General features: G+C 48.9%; 1 protein-coding gene across 1 annotated transcript in view; it reads right to left on the bottom strand.

Annotated features, from left to right (window-relative positions):
- Window positions 1-21,854, bottom strand: part of PPP1R36 (protein phosphatase 1 regulatory subunit 36) — a 62,735-nt gene extending 40,881 nt beyond the window's left edge. The window contains exons 1-7 of the mRNA XM_088471328.1: window positions 21,819-21,854; window positions 21,667-21,731; window positions 20,095-20,222; window positions 19,741-19,807; window positions 17,588-17,686; window positions 11,090-11,230; window positions 5,934-5,976 (exon numbers count right to left, since the gene is read on the bottom strand). Of these exons, the coding sequence (XP_088327454.1) occupies window positions 5,934-5,976; window positions 11,090-11,230; window positions 17,588-17,686; window positions 19,741-19,807; window positions 20,095-20,222; window positions 21,667-21,731; window positions 21,819-21,842 (567 nt within the window). The 5' untranslated portion in view covers window positions 21,843-21,854. The remainder of the gene's footprint in view (window positions 1-5,933; window positions 5,977-11,089; window positions 11,231-17,587; window positions 17,687-19,740; window positions 19,808-20,094; window positions 20,223-21,666; window positions 21,732-21,818) is intronic.
- Between the last annotated feature and the right edge of the window lie 1,693 nt (window positions 21,855-23,547).

The following is a 23,547-nucleotide window of genomic DNA, read 5'->3' as shown; positions in this document are numbered from 1 at the left end:
CACATATCAGTTAAGTACTGGTTTAATCATCTATTCATATTTCAAGTCATTATGCCTATCTGGGTTAACCCTTGCTAACGACTTTATCCATTGGGACATATTTTCCATCACAGTGCAAGGACATCAGTCAGGATAGCACGGGTTTACAGAACTTCCAAAAACCAATACATTTTTCTGGAAATTGAATCATCCGTGGTTTTTTTTTTTTTTTTTTTTATGTTATTGGACATTTTATGATCTCTCATAGGTCACTTGCCACAGCATAAATACCTCTGAACCACGGATATTATTCATATGGTATATTAATGCTGCTGTCCTCATTCATCTTAATATATGAGGCTAAGTTTAAATCTCTACTCATGTGCATTGCATTTGTATTTTATATGTCTTTTTATATGTGATTTTTACCTTTATCCTTACGAATTGTTATTAAATGTATATGACTTCTATTAGCGCTCCCTTCTTTTCTCTTTATGGTAAGAACTTACCTTTGTTAACTCTCTTTCTTCGAAGTCCATAGGGTCCACAGGGCACCCACCCTGGCACACCCGGCGTCACTGGTTTCCCATCTTCTTCTCTGTGAGTGTGATTCTTGCGTGTTCCAGTCTTCCTTCTCTCTTATCCACCTCCGGCCTTTGGCTTATTACCAACTGAGGTGCCTCTGGCTCGGGGGCGGGGTATAGGGAGAGTGGACCAAATGCATCCTGGGCGCTGTAAAGCTTTAACTGCGTGATGCCCGGATTGGTTCCCATCACCTACACCCCAAGGTCTCCCTGTGGACCCTACAGACTTCGAAGAAAGAGAGTTAACAAAGTTCTTACCATAACTCTAATTTTTTCATTGTGGAAGCCATTAAATAGCAGAACATTAGATGTAAAATAGGATGATGAAAAGCAGGTGATCTGTGTTTTAGCTGTGTAGGTAGAAGACAGTAGGAATGAAAACGAACACACATACTTTGCAATGCAAATTCCGCAGAAACATATTGTTGGACTTGAATCAATGTTACAAACCAAGAGAAGAGGAATACTGTATTATTTAATGAGCAGGCAGTGTATCACAAACCAAAAGCAGGAAGGTAATATTGCTATATTTCAGCGTGGAATAAATAATCAGAATAGTGTTTTGTAGACTTCAGGGTTCCCATATAGCACAGAAGGCAGCAAAGTATCCTGTACCGGTGTTGTTAGCCTTGTCATATTGGCCTTGTAACTGGTGGACATGGGATGAACCCTTTTCCATCGCGAGCTACAAAGTCTCATGGCTGGGCAAATTCAGGCTATTCATTGATTTGATTCTTAGATGAATGAAAGGAAAGTGGGTGAGTGACCTAGTTAGGCAGTCTCCCAAAGGTAAGGATATTTAATCTGAGTAAATTTCATACTAGTATTGCATTGAAAATACCACCAATGTGCTATTGAAGTTTGCTATCCGTCAAGGATCTCTGATGTTTGTGAAAAGGAAATATAGGTGGTTATCGTTCTACCTCCCAAATTCCCACCTATCTCTTTGCTCATTTGAAATGTTTATGCTTATTGTGAAGTGGGGAAGCTGGTGTAAGAGAGGAGGTGGCTGCATTTTGTATGGTTTGTGAAGTGTAAACATTAGAGACTAAACGATTGTGGGCGGGATGTACTAAGCATCGCATTGCCGATGCGGTACATCCCGCCGCTTATCAGGTATATACCGGCATTAATAACGCCGATATGTACCTAGAAATGTGCAAAGGACAACTTTCCTGATAAAAGCTGTCCTTTGCGATAAAGAGAATTCCAGGGTTATTAGCCAGAAGTCCCTCTGACATCCTTCTGCACATGCACAGAATGAGGCGCCGTAGGGAACACTGGGAGGGATCCGAGAGAGGCCAAAGCCTGTACAGAGATTGCACATGGGCCTCATTCTCTCTTAGGGGGACTATTTATCATTATTCCCAATTGAGAGCTCCCGGAATGAACACTGCCGATATAGCCGGGAGATGAGATTCTGCCCACGTCAGAATGCGTGACACTTCTGACATTGCTGCCTGACTTTCAGTGCCTCCTTGATGGTTGATGTAAGCTACTGTGGTGGCAATGTCGGACCCAACCTGCACCGGCTTTCCATGAAGAATGTGCTTTGCCATCATGAGGGCCCTGTACACAGCCCGAAGTTTCAATATGTTGATGGGCAGGGATGCCTCTACCATTGTCCACCGGCCCTGAAAGGAGTGTGGACCGGTCACTGCGCCCCATCCCTGGAGACTGGCATCCGTTAGGAGTATCCAGTCTGGGATCCAAAAGGGGAGACCCTTGGTTAGATGAGACGTCAATAGCCACTTCCGGAGAGAGTACCATCGTCTGAGCCCTGATCCGGTGGGGTAATCCCTTCCACCTGGAGAGGATCAGCCCCTGAAGGGGCCTGGAATGCATATTCCATCATGTTGAATGTGGACACCATGGATCCCAGAACCTGCATTGCCGAGTGGACTGACACCCGGCAACTGCGTAAACATCTACGTACTCGCAGCTGCAACGTGGAGATCTTCTCTGGAGTTAGATTCTCTGCTGGTGAGAATCCAGAAGGGCTCCCAAATGAACCATCCTCTGTGAGGGAATTAGGGAGGACTTTTTCCAATTGATTAACCACCCGAGTGCTTGTAGACAAGCAACTGTCAGTTGCAGGTGGTGGTGAAGCACTTCTGGAGAACTCCCCAATAAGAGGAAGTCGTCCAGATATGATAGGAGCCGGATACCCTGTCCGCAGGTGAGCTGCCATGACAGCCATGATTTTGGTAAATACCCTTGGAGCCGTGGATAAGCCAAAGGGCAGCGTCCGAAACTGGAAGTGTCATTGCAGTATAGCTAACCGCAGATAACGCAGATGAGAAGGCGTTATGGGAACATGTAGGTACGCATCCTGAATGTCTAGTGATAATCCCCAGGTTCCATAGCCAGTATGATGGACCGTAAGGTCTCCATCCTGAACCTGGGTATCCCGAGGAACTTGTTCAGAGATTGGAGGTTGAGGATAGGCTGATAAGACCCATTTGGTTTATGAACCAGAAAGAAAGTAGAATAATAGCCAGTCCCTCGTTGAGATAGTGGAACAGGTACAATTACCCCGTTTGCAGCAAGAACTGTATGGCTTTCTGGATCTGCCAGGCCTTGGTTTTGTCTGAAGGAGGTCCTGTGCAGAAAAACTGGTGGGGAAGCCTTCGAAGGAATGAGAGGGAGTACCCCTGAGAGACCACTTCTCTTACCCAAGCATCCTTGGCGGTTTGGCACCAGCACTGGGCAAACTGAAGAAGTCGGCCTCCCACTCTGGGGTCCCCCAGAGGGAGGCCCGCCCCGTCAGGCTGCAGATTTGTCCTCCTGTTTGGAGGCCGGGTGTTTTGTGCTCCAGGCCTATTTCTTAGGCTTAGCAGTTTTCTCGGCAGACGACTGCCTAGGAAAGGACTGCCCTTTGGCTTTTCCTTGAGGACTAAAGGACCGAAAGGAGGAGCTACGAGACTTTTCAGGAGCAGATGCTGAGGGCAGAAATGCAGATTTTGATTTGGCTAACGTGTTGACAATCTTGTCCAGGTCTGGACCAAACAAAATCTCCCCATTATAGGGTAAGGCCTCCAGGCCTTTCTTAGAATTGGCATCTGTGCTCCAATAGCATAACAACAGGGAACGGCGAGCAGACACGGTTGCGGGCGAGACCCTGGACGTCAGTAAACTAGCATCCAGAGCGGCCTCACTAATATGGCCGACCAGTGACATCTGATCCTCTGGAACTTCCAAGGAGTCCTCAAGTGCATCGGCCCAACTGTCTAAGCCTTAGCTACCCAAGTGATAGCCATGGACGGATGGGCAACAGCTCCTGAAAGAGAGTATATAGACTTCTGGCAAGTTTACACCTTCCTATCCGTAGGATACTTTAAGGAAGAAATGGAAGGTATAGGTAACGTTACACTTTTAATTAACTGTGTAACGTGTGAATCCACTGCAGGGGGAGATTCCCACTACTTACAATGAGCCTCCGAACACGGGTAACAAGAGGTCAAACGTTTCTGAAGTTGATACCTCTTACCAGGCGATTGCCAGGCCTCAGCCATGTGATTCACCATCTGATCTGACAGAGGGAATACTGCCGAAGTCACCTTCAACTGTTTAAACAGGGGGTGTTTGGATTTAGGGGCTGGCTCGTCATCCTCTATAACCTATACGGATCTGACCGCACGCACCAAGGCTGGAATATTAATTCTTGACTTAGGCTCCGCCTCTTGCCGAGGGGAGTCAGGGTTGGAGGCATCAGCCACCTCTCCGTCATCAGAAGACATCTCAGACTCTGATAGTTGTGTGGACTGAGATGACAACACAGGACGCTTAGCTGGTCTAATGGGCTTCTCACTCTGCAACATGGTCTGAAGAACAGTAGAGGTTGCTGCTAGGCTCTGTACTGAGTTAGAGAAAACATCCACCCATGGTGGAGGTCCACCCTGTGGTAATCCCATAGAGGGAATGACCACCTGCTGTGGTACAGGAGGGGTCTGCATAACCAGAGGTAGTCCCTTTGAGGGAGGGACGAGCTGCTGTGGAACCCCCATAGGAGGAAAAACAGCCGGGACCGCCAGAAGGCCCACAATAGAGGCCAGCATATACGGTACTGAGTATAAAGCAACCACGAGTATGTATAAATACTAACAGGGAGCAATATACTGTTACTGTCTTATGCTTAGGTAAGCTGCAGGAACCTGTTGCCTAAATATGGCACACTCTATTAGGGCAGAATGAGAGAAAGGGTATAGCCATAAGCTGACATATATATAAAAGACACAGATAGATAGCGCTAGCACAAGTCACATACAATGCAGGAAAGATGCTACATACGCTGACCCAGGGGAGAGTACGCTGACCCTGGGGAGAGGTATGGAGGAGGACCGGACCACACATTGTCCTGGGAGAACTGCGACTGCAACATAGAAAATGGTCGCCGGAGACTTCAGAGGGGGCGTGTCCGGAGGAGGAGAGCAGCCCAGGGAAGCCAGACCACAGTGGAAAGGTGCGCTGAGCTGAGGGGAGGAGCCGCTTAAACAGGGAAGCTGTCTCCCCTGGCCGGTTATTAAACCCTGGGACGCTGGTTTCCCGCACCAATATGTCCCTAGTGGTCCAGTGGAACGTGATGGCCGGAGCCTGTATCCACACCCAGCACCTCCTGTCTGTCCCCTGAGACCGGAGGTATCGACTGCCATAACATGCGGGTCACTGCGAGCGGCGACCCACCGTACCTGTCCCCTGATGTCCGGGTGCAGTCTGAGTCCTCTACGGGGGCCCTGGTTAGCGTTGACCCCCGGAACGCCCCCGCCGAGATACCCAGATCAGTACTGGCATTGCGGCACCGGAGAGGTGACGGAGCGGCAGCACAGATGTCCCACGGACAGTCTGCTGCTGCGAGCTCTATACTTTGTAAAAGTAAAATAATGAAAATAAGCTTTAGGGGCTGAAGAACAGACCCACTGCAAATGGTGACCCGACTCCGGCCGGGCACCAACGAAACTGAGGTGCCTCTGGCTCGGGGGCAGGGTATAGGGCGAGTGGACCCAATGCATCCTGGGAGCTAAAAGCTTTAACTGCGTGGTGCCCGGATTGTTTCCCATCACCTACACCCCTAGGTCTCCCTGTTGAGCCTATGGACCCTGAAGAAGAAAATAATGATAACAGATTCCAATTATGCATGTGCAAAAAATGGACCACTAAAATATAGGTCTTCATAAATTCCCTATGATTAGTTACTTGGTAGGTATGGATGTATACATTTATATATATAGAATCTCTAGGTTCACGTCAAACTACAGAGGTCTATCTACCTCATCTACTCAGACCACAGTTCCATTTAAAGTAAGTTCACTAATCATGTTCCCTAATATCAGTGCAATGTGCTGTACTAATACATACATACTATTACAGTACCTCATAGAATCTCCGATCTCTCTGTGTAGCCGATGCTCTGCTTCTGTAACATATTAAAAAAAATTGTTCCTATTGCTTTTGTATATTTTTGAAATGATAAGGTATCATAAAACTTATTTAAGCCAGTACTATATATATATATATATATATATATATGTATAACTATATATATATATAAAACAATACTACAGAGTTACACATCCTGTACAGTATACAACTCATTGCACATTGTATCGAAAAGTGTATTACCTGTCTCCGAGGTTAGGTTTTAAACTCACGGAGCTTATGACCAGGGCCAGCGCTAGGCTGTGCTGTGCCCAGCACTGTCCTGTGTTACCGCCCCTTCCCTCCTCCGCTCCCTCCCCCTGAGCTTAAATATGTCCTATAGCGCTGGGAGGGAGGTGGGCCTTTCCTGCACCCTCCGGAAACAGTAGCGCTCCGGGCGACGGACCAGCTTGCCCGTGCCTGGAGCCACTACTGGTTGACACCAGCCTGTGATATGTTGCCAAGTGCCATCCATTCCCTGACCTGGTCTATCTGATTGTTTAAACTAGTAGTTCTCGAACTCGGTCCCCAGGACCCCACACAGTTCACGTTTTCCAGGTCACCCAGCAGATGCACAGGTGCATTCATTACTCGCTGACACAGTTTAAATGATCCAAAGGTGGAGCTAATTATTTCACTTGTATGAGGAGACCTGGAAAACATGCACTGTTTAGGGTGTGTGCCGGCCAATGCGAACTGTGCAGTGTGCCCGGCAATGGGGACTGTGCAGAGCGCCCGGCAATGGAGACTGCGCAAGGTGTACGGCTATTGGGATAGTGCGCCTGGCGATGGGAATTGTGCAGTATGCCTGGCAATGGGAATTGTACAGTGTGCCTGGCGGTGGGAATTGTGCAGTGCGCCTGGCGATGGGAATTGTGCAGTGTGCCTGGCGAAGGGAATTATGCAGCGTGCCTGGCAAAGGGAATTGTGCAGCGTGCCTGGCGAAGGGAATTGTGCAGCGTGCCTGGCGATGGATATTGTGCAGTATGCCTGGCGATGGGAATTGTGCAGGGTGCCTGGCAATGGGAATTGTGCAGTGTGCCTGGTGATGATGGGAATTGTACAGTGTGCCTGGCGATGGGAATTGTACAGTGTGCCTGGTGATGGGAATTGTACAGTGTGCCTGGCGATGGGAATTGTGCAGTGTGCCTGGCGATGGGAATTGTACAGTGTGCCTGGCGATGGGAATTGTGCAGTGTGCCTGGCGATGGAAATTGTGCAGTATGCCTGGCAATGGGAATTGTATAGTGTGCCTGGCGGTGGGAATTGTGCAGTGCGCCTGGCGATGGGAATTGTGCAGTGTGCCTGGCGAAGGGAATTATGCAGCGTGCCTGGCGAAGGGAATTGTGCAGCGTGCCTGGCGAAGGGAATTGTGCAGTGTGCCTGGCGATGGGAATTGTGCAGTGTGCCTGGCGATGGGAATTGTGCAGTGTGCCTGGCGATGGTAATTGTGCAGTGTGCCTGGTGATGGTAATTGTGCAGTGTGCCTGGCGATGGGAATTGTGCAGTATGCCTGGCAATGGGAATTGTACAGTGTGCCTGGCGGTGGGAATTGTGCAGTGCGCCTGGCGATGGGAATTGTGCAGCGTGCCTGGCGAAGGGAATTATGCAGCGTGCCTGGCGAAGGGAATTGTGCAGCGTGCCTGGCGAAGGGAATCGTGCAGTGTGCCTGGCAATGGGAATTGTGCAGTGTGCCTGGTGATGATGGGAATTGTACAGTGTGCCTGGCGATGGGAATTGTACAGTGTGCCTGGTGATGGGAATTGTACAGTGTGCCTGGCGATGGGAATTGTGCAGTGTGCCTGGCAATGGGAATTGTACAGTGTGCCTTGCGATGGGCATTGTGCAATGTGCCTGGCAATGGGAATTGTACAGTGTGCCTGGCAATGGGAATTGTACAGTGTGCCTGGTGATGGGAATTGTGCAGTGTGCCTGGTGATGGGAATTGTACAGTGTGCCTGGTGATGGGAATTGTACAGTGTGCCTGGTGATGGGAATTGTACAGTGTGCCTGGTGATGGGAATTGTGCAGTGTGCCTGGCGAAGGGAATCGTGCAGTGTGCCTGGCGCTGGGAATTGTGCAGGGTGCCTGGCGATGGGAATTGTGCAGTGTGCCTGGTTATGATGGGAATTGTACAGTGTGCCTGGCGCTGGGAATTGTGCAGGGTGCCTGGCGATGGGAATTGTGCAGTGTGCCTGGTGATGATGGGAATTGTACAGTGTGCCTGGCGATGGGAATTGTACAGTGTGCCTTGCGATGGGCACTGTGCAATGTGCCTGGCAATGGGAATTGTACAGTGTGCCTGGCAATGGGAATTGTACAGTGTGCCTGGTGATGGGAATTGTGCAGTGTGCCTGGTGATGGGAATTGTACAGTGTGCCTGGTGATGGGAATTGTACAGTGTGCCTGGTGATGGGAATTGTACAGTGTGCCTGGTGATGGGAATTGTACAGTGTGCCTGGTGATGGGAATTGTACAGTGTGCCTGGTGATGGGAATTGTACAGTGTGCCTGGTGATGGGAATTGTGCAGTGTGCCTGGTGATGGGAATTGTGCAGTATGCCTGGCGATGGGAATTGTGCAGTGTGCCTGGTGATGGGAATTGTGCAGTATGCCTGGCAATGGGAATTGTGCAGTGTACCTGGTGATGGGAATTGTGCAGTATGCCTGGCAATGGGAATTGTGCACTGTGCCTGGTGATGGGAATTGTGCAGTGTACCTGGCGATGGGAATTGTGCAGTGTGCCTGGCGATGGGAATTGTACAGTGTGCCTGGCAATGGGAATTGTGCACTGTGCCTGGTAATGGGAATTGTGCAGTATGCCTGGTGATGGGAATTGTGCAGTGTACCTGGTGATGGGAATTGTGCAGTATGCCTGGCAATGGGAATTGTGCAGTGTACCTGGTGATGGGAATTGTGCAGTATGCCTGGCAATGGGAATTGTGCACTGTGCCTGGCAATGGGAATTGTGCACTGTGCCTGGTGATGGGAATTGTGCAGTGTACCTGGTGATGGGAATTGTACAGTATGCCTGGCGAAGAGGACTGTGCTACATTATTGGCAAGGAGATATATGCATTAGTAGCCTCTGTATAGAAGAAAGACGCACAGTGATAGTATAATCATGTGAGGGGACTAAGTATATTGGAGATGAGTATCCTCATGTGGCCTATTAGATCTTAATTAGGGATGTGCAGGCTCGGATAGGTTCGAGTTTGCACGTGGAGTTTGGATTTTTCCCTCCAAAAAAACGGAACTCAGAACGAGGCAAAACGTCATCTTACATGGACGAACATCATCATTCCTGGTCTTTTGTCCAGGAATGATGATGTTCGTCCATGTAAGATGACGTTTTGCCTCGTTCTGAGTTCCGTTTTTTTGGAGGGAAAAATCCGAACTCCACGTGCAAACTCGAACCTATCCGAGCCTGCACATCCCTAATCTTAATGCAGCTCAATATGCATGTTCACTGACACCCACGACAGGGCACCACGAGACCAGCACATACAGGTATATGGCAATAAATAAAATGTAGTTGTCTGCATGATAAAATACAAACATGCCTAAACAAGCACAGAAATAAATCTTATAGAAAATTAAAAATCAATGTTCATGTTGCAGGAGGGCAGAAGAAGCTCTGTAAACCCCTTACATAACCCCCATCTGTTTGTCATTTCTCGGCCCCAAATTCCAATTTTCAATGCTGAAAGAAAAAAGACTCTTTGGCTGATGTGCTGAGCAGGGACCCACCTCTTGGCCTCAGCACCACGGGACTATTGTATGTTACGCTTAGTCCAGTGTGTATGTGTTGTGTGCACTTTGTACTTTCTCCAAAGCTTGCAAAAGTCTAGAACATTTCTTATTTCAATTCAAGGGTTGAGAACATGGGCTTCTATCCAGCATATCCAACATACGATCAAATGCATCATCTCAGAAATGGTATGTCAGGGCTTGCCTCAATAAATCTGCTGAGTAAAAGTCAGAATAATCTTTCTCCATGTACCCGGCAGGCTTTTTTATTTCTTTTGTTTCTAGTAGTACAAGTAAAACAAACTCTTACTGTGACGAACAAAGAAACTACCAGCCGCTTGTCCTGAAATGATCTGTGCTTGGCTGGCGGACAAGTATGTAAACAGTTAATAAACATTGGTGAGCAAAGTGCCAGCGTCTAAGCTCAGTAGCTTACAAAGAGTTCTGTCACGGCATTAAAATGGGTATATGCAGCCACATCAGGGCATAGGAAACAACTCAGAATGGGGAAAGGCATGCAAAGCATACCAGGCCTCTGTTTCAATGGTCTATAAACAAGTCAGCCTTACAGAACAATACTGATCATGAAATGCAGAAATTCTACTACTAGATGCCATGTTTTACTTCCACTCCGACATATTCCCTTCTTCCCTAGGAGCAACCATCAAAAGGAGCAAACTCCATCAGCAAAAATGTTGTGATCTGAATGAATATTCATGAGCATACAGCCAATCACAAGGAACCAGGCCTTGAACTCTCTATAGGCCTGGGAGAGTCTCGAATTCCGATTGGCTTTCCCAGATTTCCATAAAGAGTGGGTCAGGCTCCCACCTGCAGACCAAGGCCCAGGGGTTTGATAACAAGATGTGCATTGATTGGCATCATCGTGGCCCTGCCCTCCACTGTAAAATGACACAAAACTCGGACAGTTGGCAAGTGTGACTTGGTTGTGTATGGTGTAGTACAGACAGAGTTATGTAGGTCATTTGTCACAGAACGAGGACTGTTAAATTTGATTTATTATTACATGCGTCACAACATTTATGCTGTCTAGAAATAGGGTTAGGAGGTGGCACAATGGGGCGTGTTCAATGCTTTTCAAGTCCTAGACTGCCCTGTACTCCCCTCATTCACTGCAGCGTGCACCTGCCACCGAACACAGCTGTGAATAAGAGAGACCGCCCAAATTCCCCACCCGCAGGGCAAAGCTGTCCCGACGGCGGTAGAGCCCTGCATTTGGGACTGTCACACCTAAACCAGCACAGTTGGGAGATATTAAATTTTTAGATTTTTTTTTTTTTTGTATATTCAGTAAGTGGTAATAAATAAGTTGAGAAGGGTATAAAGTCACAGGATAACTTACTTTCCACATGCCATATGATGCTGATTACCCGTTCCTTCTCCGAGAATAAGGTTACAGTACATGTAGCCAAAGTGCTTAAGAGCAAATTCTGTTCTTCTCTTATGTTCAGCCCCTTCCTTATGCTTTAGAACAATTACGTTCCTAGGAACACAAACAGAATTATTATGAGGGGGCTACATCTTGGGGTTGTGATTTATAAAAACAAATGGAGGTTTACACTTCTTCCCAAAAGCTCACTGCATTATGCACATAGGGCCTTAGGGCCTGATTCAGACCCACTCGCGAGCGGCTGTCCGCTCGCAAGTGGGTCGATGGTCTGCACTGCGCATGACGGAGGGAGCTCCGTCGTGCGCATGCGCGAGACGCGACGAGCGAAGGACTTTCCTTCGTTCGTTGTGTCTGATCAAAGGGGGCGTGCTGTCGATGTTGATTGACAGCACGCCCCCTTTGGTGGGCGTGCCTCCCAGATGGGGGGCCGGCCCCACTGACATCACTAGATAGAGCCAAAATCACTCCGGGCCTTGCGGTTGAGAAACTCAACCGCAGGCTTCGGCTCGCAGTGGCGATGGTCAAGACCATCGCGACCATCAACCTGCACGCTCGTATATGCTGTGGGTGGTGACCCACAGCTATACGAGCGTCCAGGAGGACGCTCCATAATTATGGAGGTGGGCCCTGATTCAGAGCGAGCGCTCTGGTCAGAGCGTCCGGCTCTGAATCAGGGCCTTAGTCAGAGATATACGATGGTTAGCACACATCTGTGATTGTGAGATGCAGGATGTCCAAAGGAGCAACCATCGCAACCGATGGTCGTGATGGGGATCCAAGGCTCTGACCGCAGATGCAGGCACCTCCCGCTGCATTTGTACTTTAGATGGACAGAATGGCATAGCTGCTTGTGTGAGGCTCTGCAATTCCGTCCACCTCTGAATCAGGCCCATAGAGCACACTTTATTGGAGAACACATGGTAGCTTCCGAGCTACAGAGTGATAGGTATATAATTGCCTTTGAGCAGGACCCTTCAGGCTATAGTAATTTCCTCGGGTTCTTCCTTTTCATTCTGTTCCGGCACAGCGTGCCCAGAAATCATTGCAGCAGATCCATGTATGCCAACATGAAATAACCTGCCGCATTCTTGTGAAGTCATAGTTCTAAGGACCTCATTCAGAGCCGGACGCTATTTGCGGTCGTTCGTTCAGAAAAAAGGGGTGGCTATTCAAATGAACCGTTCGCTCTTTGCGGTCTGTTCACGCCTCTAGGTCTGAACGAGCGAACAAAACTTGCGGTCGTTTTTTGGAAAACTACGCTGTACTCATGGGAACGCCTCCGTCTGGCAGGCACGCCCCCGGCACGCCCACCAAAGGGGGCGTGCTGTCAATCAACATCGACAGCACGCCCCCTTTGGTGCGAGACCCGGAGCGATGGAGAGCCCGTCGCTCGCTGGGTCTCGCGCATGTGCACGACGGAGCTCCCTCCGTCGTGCGCATGCGCAGTGGGGGAACATCGACCCGCTTGCGAGCGTACTGCCGCTCACGAGCGGGTCTGAATGACCCCCAGATCGCAGCGCTCTGGGGGCGGCACCGCCGCTCACCCACAGCACCTTCATCTGGCTAGAAGGGTGTCTGTAACAGCAACCTGCTGCCAGAGTCTCTGCAGCAGGACGCTCCAGATGGTCACAACGCTGAGCTTACAGCACCCCAAAGCATCCTGAGGATGCTCAGGGCATTGCTTTAATCACCCGCTTCCGGCACCTGACGCAGGCCATGCCCCCTCCACGTGGCATCATACGGAGGGGGTGTGGCCTGAACAGGGAGCCGAGGGCCTGATTCAGCAAGGAACGCACGCTAGCAGGTGCACGCACCCGTCCACTGTGAGAATATGCTAATCAATGCATATGCACGGAGACAGCAGCACAAGATGCAGACGCCCAGCCCTAAATGTAGCCGCCCATCTCCCTTTACTCAAAGCCTGCTCAGTACGCAAGATAGCGTAAGCATCGGTAACATCGAGAACCATCGACCACATTTGCATAATAGTGGTTGACCAGACCTCGCGCAGGATCTTGACAACTTCCCGTGTGCACAGAGTCTCATCACTGCGTCCGTCTCCACACGGCTTAATTATGGACGCCCTAAAACGGCATCCCAACGCACAGGCACGCCTGCGTTCGCTCGACCAGCCCCCGTCACCACCCACAAACAGCACTTCCTGTCAATCAATATCGGAAGGGGTCTGCGTCCACGCTGCGTCTGCTTACCCGATCACATTGGCCAGTTCGCGAACGCACAGTGCGATGCATACGCTTGCGCAGTACAAAAACATCGGCCAAGTGCGTGCGTTCTCTCCTTTGCGTTCCTTGCTGAATCAGGCCCAGAGAGTGCTAACTACGGCACTGTCTCCCATATTCCAATATTCCTAAAACTGGAATATTATGGATCTGCCGTCACTGCCGATGTGGGAGTGGCTTTCTCTCACCAGCTGCTTCTCCTCCACAGCGCCGGACCCCACCTGCACCCCGCCTCGGAGATCCATGCAATTTTAAAAGGCGTTCCTTGGCAGTGACTGTGGGGGAAGGAATGGCTAACATTGGCAGGTGTGTTGGGGACGCGTTGTGTTAAGGACTGCGTCGAAAGTCGCCGTTCCACTGGTGCAGGTGGCGATGTTCTGACGGACATTCTGAGCAACCATAGGCCAATGTCTGATTGACGGAGCGTCTAATGGCATCACCCCCTGTATCTTTAATAACCACTATGGGCGACGAGAGGGGGGGGGGGCGGGTACAGTTTACCCGAACCCAGCTTGCTAGAGGGGCCCGGCGGGGCCCGGGGACGGCGTCGCCCCCCCCCCCTCCCTCACAGCAGCTCAGCACACAGCTTGTGCTGGGCTGCTGTGTGAGACTGCTCACGGCTGCTGCAGCAGCCGGAACAGTCTCCTACGGCTGTGGGGAGGGAGCGATCACACTGATCGCGCCTCCCCTCCATAGCACCAGGCTGGGGGGCTTACAGTGCGTATTATGTGAAAAAGACACAATGCTGGTACCATGTATATGAGCAACTCCAAACCTTTTTTTCAACCAATTTGACTCTCTAGTGGAGAGATTATGGTAGTTTGACCCATATCGGGGCAGCACAGATGGTGTAATGGTTAGCAGTACTGCCTCACATCACTGAGGTCATGGGTTCAATTCTCACCAGTGCCCTAATTGTGTGGGTTTCCTCCCACACTCCAAAAATATACTGGTAGGTTAATTGGCCCCCAACAAAAAATAACCCTAGTGTTTGTATGAGCATGTGGTAGGGAATATAGGGCCTGATTCAGAGCCGAACACTCTGACCAAAGCGCTCGCTCTGAATCAGGGCCCTCCTACCTAAAAATGGAGCAGCCTCCTAGCCGCTCACATAGCTGTGGGTGACCTCTATCAGAGCCAAAATCACTCCCACTGACATCACTGTCAGTGGGGCCGGACCCAGACGGTAGGCGTTCCCATGGGAACGCCTCCGTCTGGCAGCCACGTCCCCGGCATGCCCACCAAAGGGGGCATGCTGTCACCAGTCACCATCGACCCCCTTTGGTGCGAGACCCCGAGCGACGGCTTCCTCGTCGCTCGCCGGGTCTCGCGCATGCGCACGACGGAGCTCCCTCCATCGTGCGCATGCGCACTTCAGCACCATCAACCCGCTTGCGAGCGTACAGCGCTCGCAAGCAGGTCAGAATCAGGCCCATAGAGTGTAAGCTCCACTGGGGCAGGGACTGATGTGAATGGCCAAATATTATCTGTAAAGCGCTGCAGAATATGTGTGCGCTATATAAATAACTAGTAATAAATAAATTATATTTTATACCTGTGTCCAAAGCAATCCCCCCATCTCTCTGAAATGCTCTCCATAGCCTTATCTATCATATCACTGCTATTCATATACCAAATTCTCTTTTATCCTAATCACATCTAAGTCTTATTCCTGATATATAAACATACTGAAAAACTAATAAGGCACATATTGACTGTACCCGAGCGATATATGCACAATGTTATTTTGAGGCACATTTGAACGACATATAATGCCGATCGCACAGTGTGTATGCCAAATTGCGCGCTCGCATGCGTCGTATATACGACATCTTCTGGTTGGCCAATCAGAAGATATCGTTAACGACATGGTGCACATCGTGTAGTGTGGATGGACAATCGGAAGACCAAGCGATATGTTGTTCCGATTTGGCCTCTGAAGACATGACCTCTTAAAGAAGATTGTTCTAGTGTGTACAGGAGCAATGATAAATTGTATACTACCAAACATTAAGGGGGGTATCCAATTAGCTCCGAAAAATTTTCGGCCGTAAAAAACAGGGTTTTTTCGCTGATGTTCAGGTATTTTTCGCCAATTTTTTTATCGTGCTATCAAATTAAACCCAGTTTATTATACTCGAAAATTTTCTGTCTTTCTCACGATAATACATAGGATCTGCGAAAAGTCGCGGACCTATGTATTTTCTGTGCCGTGAACGGAAGAAAAACACCTTCTTATCAGGGATTTGGTTTCGCCTCAGGCAGGTGAAACAAAATCCCTGATAAGTGCCGGCTTCGGGGCTAATTGGATAGCCCCGGGCGAGGTAATTAGGCGTAGTAATTTACCGTGGCTAATTGGATACCCCCTAACTCGGTCCGTCGCTTGCAGGATTGCACAGTGTGTTTTGGCATCGTTGTGATGTGTACCCAGCCAAAGTGCCAGATAAAGCTCCCCTCAGCCCATGGCTTTATTACAGAGGATATTTGAACGGCACAGAAAATAGAGACTCATTTGTGTATTTCTTCTAATTTGGCTATTTAATTCTTTGCCATCTGGTCGCATAGGCAGGATTTTCTATAGTTTACTAAAAATATGATGTCATGTAATTGCTAAATGCTAGAGTATTGGTTCCCAAGTCTGCGCTGCTATTTTGATGTCATCCCCTCGGATTATGTGACCTAACAGCGGAGATGGATGAGAGAATGGGGGGTGTGATTCGCAGCCATGCCCCCATAACTTCATAAACCAGGGGGCATGGGTTCACAGACACGGGGCCATGCCCACTTTTGCAGGCGTGCGCAAGCCATATGCATACCGCAACGGGTGTCACCACGCAGAGTGACGCCACTGCTCACCTGTGCTCGACCATAGAAATCTTTAAAGCCCGGACTGTTAGAGGGCAATGACGACAGTGGGCCCGATTCAGAGCCGCTCGTAAGCGGCCGCTTGTTCGCTCCGAGCGATGTTCGCACATCTGCGCATGCGTATGGGTTGTAATGTGCATGCGCCAACCAGTCAGTGCGGTCGGAAATCGTGTGCCCGCAAAATAGTGAGTGCCTGCTAATTTGAGTGACAGGATGAGGCGTTTGTGGGTGGTAACAGGGGAAGGTGCTTGAAAACGGGGAGTGGAGATCCGAACGCAGTCTTAGTCTCATAGCTATCACAATTATCATTGCCCACGTGCACCAGCCCTATGCTCAGTGCAAGTTATTAGTCCGAAAACAGCTGTATCTCCGTGTGCGCACAACTCTGCGTAGCTCGCAGTTGCGTTGACATGCCCGTGACGTGTCCTAGTTGAACTTCGCCTATACACAAACGCCTCATTACCAACCATCTACAGTGCCTCCCCAGCCACACGTGGAGATGTGAATGAGTTGCAAATGGGATGCAATTGCAGCCGCCGGTCACAATCCCGACAGTGTAATCCCGGCAAGGGATCTAACATAGGCGCCAGACCGATCGTCCAACGCCGGGGGTAAGTATCCACGTAGCCAGGGATGGGGGGGTTAGGTTTAGGGACCCCGGGGGGGAGTTATGTTTAGGCACCCCCCTGGGAAGGTTAGGTTTAGGGTGCAGGGAGGGGGGGTTAGGTTTAGGTACCCCAGGGGGAAGTTAGGGTTAGGCACCCCTAAAGGAGGGTTAGGTACTTTAATTACCTCCATCGGGATCTGCGCTGTTCGGCCTGCCGGCGTCAGGATTTCGACCGCCGGGTTCTCGTCCGGTGGTCATTCATACTGATTCCGTTGCAAACATGTCTGAATTGCCCATACTTGTGTACGCTCGGATCCGGAGCATGAGCAGTGCAAAAACACGCAAGTTACATGTGCAAAACTAACTTTCATTCATCCCTGCATCAGCCCCTAGGTTCCTACTGCTGAATATTCAAGATACTATCTGTAGTTAGAGCAGAGGTTTCCAAACTCCGCCATTGCAGTCCAGGTTTTAAGGATATCCATGCTTGAGTGCAGATGGTTAAATCAAATTGCCTGAGGTACTAATTAAGTCACCTGTGCTCAAACATGGAAATCCATAAAACCTGGACTGTAATAGCGGAGTTTAGGAACCTCTGAGCTAGCATATAAGTAATGCCATCATCTCAGCGGTAGCACTTTAAATAAGATGGCAGAATATGCTTGCTGACTGCAGGAGCCAATTTAACATTAAGATCAGATCGCCATAGCCCCAATGTTTATCTATAATGTGACTTACGGAATCACCGACTTTGGCTTCTTTTCATATTGAGCATTTTCCAAAAAGCAGGACAGGTAATACAGCAGGGCCATGAGAAAGGCGTCAATATGCTGGGTACTGAATAAAACAGAAGAAAAGTCTCAGCTTCAGACAGACATTAACCTGTAAGCTAATGGCTGCTTCTCAGCTACATATTTCCACTGATTTGGAATGAAAAAGTATAAGACCCCCACAATTCTGGTAATCAGTGTCTATTCCTCTATATGCGCAGGCAGCAACATATTATATAGAATCAAATATCACTTTTTAAGGCCTGTTCTCACTTATCCGCTGCTAATGTGTTTCCCAGTCACTAATGCCTGAAAGCTGCATGAAAAATATAATGGATGATTTCCAAAGGGTTTGTTCCATTCGGAATCGGTATGATTTACCACCGGACGCCTGTCCGGCGGTTGGAGTCCCAACAACGGCTGCCCGACATGGGTGAAAATCCAGATCGTCCCTAAGGTAAGTATTCACTAACCTAATTCCCTCCCCTAACCCTAACCTTCCCCCCAGTGCCTAACCCTAATCCCCCCTCTAAGTGCCTAAACCTAACCCCCCCTTCCCCGCCACCTAACCCTAAGTCCCCCCTGGGGATGCCTAACCCTCCCTCCCCCTAGCCTAACCCTAACCTCCCGGGGGGTGCCTAATTCTAAGTCCCCCACGAGAGCTCTAAGCCTAACCCTCACCCCCCCGCGCACGGCGCACGGCATCACTTCGATCGGGATGCCGGGCGCCGGTCTTCCAGCGTCGGTAAAATGACAAGCGTCTAGATAAAGTGTGATCATTACCTACCAGTGGTGGCAGCAGCTATTTTGTGGGCTGAAACAATATTGAACTTATCAGTGCACTCGGATTCAGGGCCTGCTTCAGATTTGCACACAAATGTAATTGCAGCTGCGATCTCTCACTGAATTACGCAATTGCGAAAATATGCTAATGAGTCACATGCCGTCCAGTGCTTAGACGCGCCCACTGAAAGCATCTTACATCCGCCGCTCACGCACAACCCTGGAAACATCAGAAATATCAAACGCGGATCAGGCGTCCTTCAGCCTTCTGAGTAAGTCTAAGGTGGAGCAGACATAGCGGGGTCTCCACACACGCAGAGGACTCTCCTGCTGCGAGTAAGGACACAGTGACTACTTTATGCACACCATGAAAACAGTGTTTAATGGTCCCACTGTTATCTCCCCCAAATGCTGACCACTTGTCACTCACTTTGCGAGTGAGTCCTCTGTGTGTGGGTGATCGCAAAACAATCGAGGCGCGTGTGCAGTGCGGCTTTCACATAACAAAACAAATCGCTAACAATCGCTGAAACTGTGTAAATATCAGCCTTACGTGCGGATCTGAATCAGGTTCTCAGTGACATCACTGAGGCACAAAATGGCTCACACTTTATTTAGTGATAATACTGAATATACATTTGACAGACATGAGAAAGAAGCAAAAAAAAAACTGCTTTAGTTCTAACAGAAAAACAGTAAAAATAAGATGTTTTGGGGAGGAAACTGTACCGTAGGGGTAGATACAGGGGCATATATATAAAGCGTGCAGTGCACACGGGCCCCTTGGTTCAGGGGGGCCCACATTGTACACCACGCACCCATATTTTTAATATTTACCTCTCTGGAGTCCCACGTCGGCGGTAGCAGCACCACACAAATCGTATGACCTGCAGTGTGTGCTGGGCTGCAGTGATGTAAGAGGGTGGGGTGGGGTGGGCGGCGCCAGGCCCCTCCAGCAAGCCCAGGCCCAGGTAATTCATAGCCCCCTTCCCCCTTCTTGGCACCCCTGGATTTAGCCTTGGAGAGAGAGAAAGCACCAACCAATCAGCTCCTAACTGTCACTTTACAGCCTGCGTTTGAGAAATGACAGTTAGTAACTGATTGGTTGGTATTTTATCTCTCTCCAAGGCTTTAGTACATCTAGCCCAAAATCGGCAATACACTTCTAAAATGACATGGTTAAATGTAGGTTTAAATGTAGGTTTAAATTCATAAAAGAATCTGTTTAAGATTGTATAAACAGAATAATATATTTTTATAGATTTTACACTGAGTGAATCTGGTGAGGACAACATGTCTGTCAGTCTGTCATGTGATTATGTTTCAGAACTGACATACCTTACTGTTTCTAGAAATGAAACCATACAAAGTCTTTCATCTTCTTGAAGCAATATTAGGGCAACTCCTGCAAGATAATGGATACGTTATAGGACTTGGATACATGATTCAGTAAGTTATTATGAGATCTGGGTAGAGGAAGGAAGGAAGGAAGGAAGGAAGGAAGGAAGGAAGGAAGGAAGGAAGGAAGGAAGGAAGGAAGGAAGGAAGGAAGGAAGGAAGGAAGGAAGGAAGGAAGGAAGGAAGGAAGGAAGGAAGGAAGGAAGGAAGGAGTCCCAACCATTGGTAATCACTAGCATGCACTGCTGAATAAGACCCATAGATCTCATATACATGGGAGGGACATGTACTCACTCTTCACGTCTTGTAAAGTCACATAACCATCGTGTCGCTTGTTTATCTGCCTGGGAGACTTAGTGACCTGGTCAGTGAAGTTTCTTTCCTGGGATTTAGATCCAGACGACATGGAAGTAGAACATGTTCTTAAAGAGGTAGCAAAAGATTACATTACACGTGGGTCTCTAATTGCATTACACAGTTATATCAGTTATATCTAGAGATGAGTGATGTTGAAACACTATTTTCCTCAAATCAAATTTTGCAAATGACTGGTACGGATGACATGTTAAACTGCTTTAATCCTATGGAGGCAAGCTGACAGGAGAGCAATCTTACAATCCCTCTCCCACAGCCTCTGGGCAGCTTCAGGAACTGACATTGTGCGCGCATGAGCAGTGTCAGATTCCCCCAAAGGAGTCTTTGACAAATGTGAAAGACTCCTCAAATATGCCTGTAAAGTAACCTGCAGGGACAGCGGTCAGCGCTGATACTGATTGATAATCACGAGCAGTGTCACAATTATTAATACATAGGCCCCAGGACCCTTGATATTTAAGGCTATTTGTATATATATATGGGTTGAGTACAGGATGCCGGCGGTCAGGATGCCGGTGGTCAGAACATCAACAGTGGCATTCCGACAGTCAGAATCCCAACAGGATTTGGTAAGTATGCTAACCCTAACCCACCTTTCCCGCAGTCTAACCCTAACCCTCCCCTACCGCAGTCTAACTATAACCCACCACTCCCGCAGTTTAACCCTAACCCTCCCCTCCCGCAGTCTAACCTAACCCTCCCCTCCCCGCAGCCTAACCCTCCCCTCCCCGCAGCCTAACCCTCCCCTCTGCGCAGCCTAACCCTCCCCCTAACCTTAATACTTACTGTCGGGATGTCAGTAGTAGGGATGGCCATCGGTATGATTACCATCGATGGCAAAATAGAAAGTGGCCATTGATGGTAACCAAGTATGCAATGGGTGACCATCGATGGCTTCACCAACCGATTGTCATCCCTGTTCCATGACTGACTTGCCCATGGGCCAGTCAGAACTCGGGGTGTGGCTTTAAGGTGGTTGTGAGGGCGGAGCTATACTCTGTGTCCTGGCACCTTGTAAAAAAGAATACAAAAAAATATTTGGGTAACCGTATATTCTTCCATCGATGGAGGGAGACCAGCTGGTTCTCCCCCATCGATGGGAAAAAACATTTGACATCGGCCATAAACCATCAATGATTATTAATCATCGATGGTCGATGGCCCTCCCTAGTTAGTGGTCCGACTGCTGCCGGAATTCCAGCGCCGGTATTCTGACCGCCGGGATGCCGACAACATCCCATATATATACTGGGTAGTAGCTGATCATAAAGTTGCAAACTATAATATAGTGCCAAATATTTTCATTAGTCTTAAACATTGCACATAAATAATTGATATACTTTTACTTCTTGGAGCAATTTTTAATTATTAAAAATCTCTAAAGTGTCATTAAATTACAATATTAATTGCTGTAATAACCAGTCTGATATATATATATATATATATATATATATATATATATATATATATATATATATATGTCTCTTTTACCCTGAGAATTCAAGCGTTTTTGAATCTTCTTTCCAAAACCATTGTCCTGGGGTGGGCTTCGTTATCTGCAGGTGGGATGCAGCATACATTTATAAACTATTCTCACAAATAAAACAGTTCTTTACTGACTGACAGTATACTAGTGTACTCACCAGCTCCATCGTATTTAACCACATCGAGTTGTTGTGGTAATCAGTTCCCTGACTGTGCAATACATCCCGAACGTGCTTGTTGCTAAGTAACCATTCATTGTGTGTGTCACTGAGGGGGCGGGGCATTAGTGTGCAGGCTGAGACAGGGGGCGGGGCATAGTATGTGCTGGAGCAGGCGGCAGTAACAGAATGAAGTATACAGGGAGCTAAAGGGCAAGGAAATACATTGTGCCAGAAATAAACTTTTGCTTCTTTCCATTGCTCAGATTATAATCTGATAACACTTTTGCACATAATGGGGAGTGTTTGTGTATCCAATTTTTATATGTCAGAAGCTCCCCCTAGCATCTCAGCCAGCTCCAGGACAGCTTCCTCTTTTTGAATCCAAGGTGGCCGATTTGAAACTTCTCTACAGTATAGAGATAGAGCAGTTTCACACTGGCTATCATGGATTCAAAACAAGGTTGCCTCTTCCTGGAACAGTGGTGACCGTCGTTGGGGGACTCTATAGCTTCATCAGCCTGGGCTGGTAAAGCCCAGCAGGGGTGTACCTACCCTCCAACATGACCCCTCCCATCAGGTACAAAATGCTCTGCTCCTGGACTTCCCACCTAATGTATGACTGCAGTCACCTGTGTTGAGCTAGTTAATTGATGAGACAGGTTTCACAACAGCTGGCTGCACTAATCAAATAAAAAGGAAGTCCAGGAGTAGAGCATTTTGTACCTAATGGAATGGGTTACGTTGGAGGGTCTGGGTGTATCTAGGGATCTGAGCGCCCGTGGCAAGGTAATGGACTGACGCCCCCCTCCCCCCATAATTTCAGGAAGTGCCCCCAGTAGTGGTCCTCTCTATGCAGTGCCCCCAGTAGTAGTCCCCTCTATGCAGTGCCCCCAGTAGTAGTCCCCTCTATGCAGTGCCCCCAGTAGTAGTCCCCTCTATGCAGTGCCCCCAGTAGAAGTCCCCTCTATGCAGTGCCCCCAGTAGAAGTCCCCTCTATGTAGTGCCCCCAGTAGCGGCCATCTCTCCTCCCCATAACGTGCCCCCAGTAGCGGCCCCCCCTATACAGTGCCCCCTAGTAGCCACACTCCCCCCTGTGCTGTGGCAGAAAAAAACAACACACACACACACACAGAAAAAAAAAAGCAAGTTACCTGAATCCCCGCTCCTACCGACGTCCGCCGCTGTCCACTCCTCCGGGCCTGCTCTCGCTCTGCACTATGGCATGGGAGAGACGTCATGATGTCTCTCCCATCACCCGCTGCGGGGGGAGCCGGAAGGCGGAGCTCATGAGTGAGCTCCAGACGGCTCCCTCCGTGGACGCAGCAGCCAATGAGCATCTGTCTGAGTCTCATTGGCTGGCTGCTATAACACACAGCCGCCGCTGGCGGCTTTGTGTGTTTGTTAGTGTGTAGGGCAGACAGCTATCACTGCGGTCTGCCCTATACTTGTGGGGCTGGGGGACTAGCAGGGCTAGTTCAAGCCCCTGGGGTAATCCACCCATTGGCTGCTGGTGGCACTGCCGGACAGCGCCCCCCCTTTGGCCGTCGCCCCTGGCGAGTGCCATCCTGGCCAATGGGTAGATACGAAGCCCAGTGCTGGTTGCCCCCAAATTACTGGGGACTCCATGTCAGTTTTTCCACTGGTTTTGAGGTAAGCTCCAGTGCTGGTTTAAAGTAGGGGAATCCACCCTTTCAATTATTTAGAATGTTCTACTACCCCTGGGTCT

This window comes from Taudactylus pleione, unplaced genomic scaffold (assembly GCF_031769625.1).
Source record: "Taudactylus pleione unplaced genomic scaffold, aTauple2 ptg000113l, whole genome shotgun sequence".
NCBI classification, from domain to species: Eukaryota; Metazoa; Chordata; class Amphibia; order Anura; family Myobatrachidae; genus Taudactylus; species Taudactylus pleione.
The sequence above is the reverse complement of the archived record's forward strand: the minus strand, read 5'-3'. Positions and strand labels throughout refer to the sequence as shown.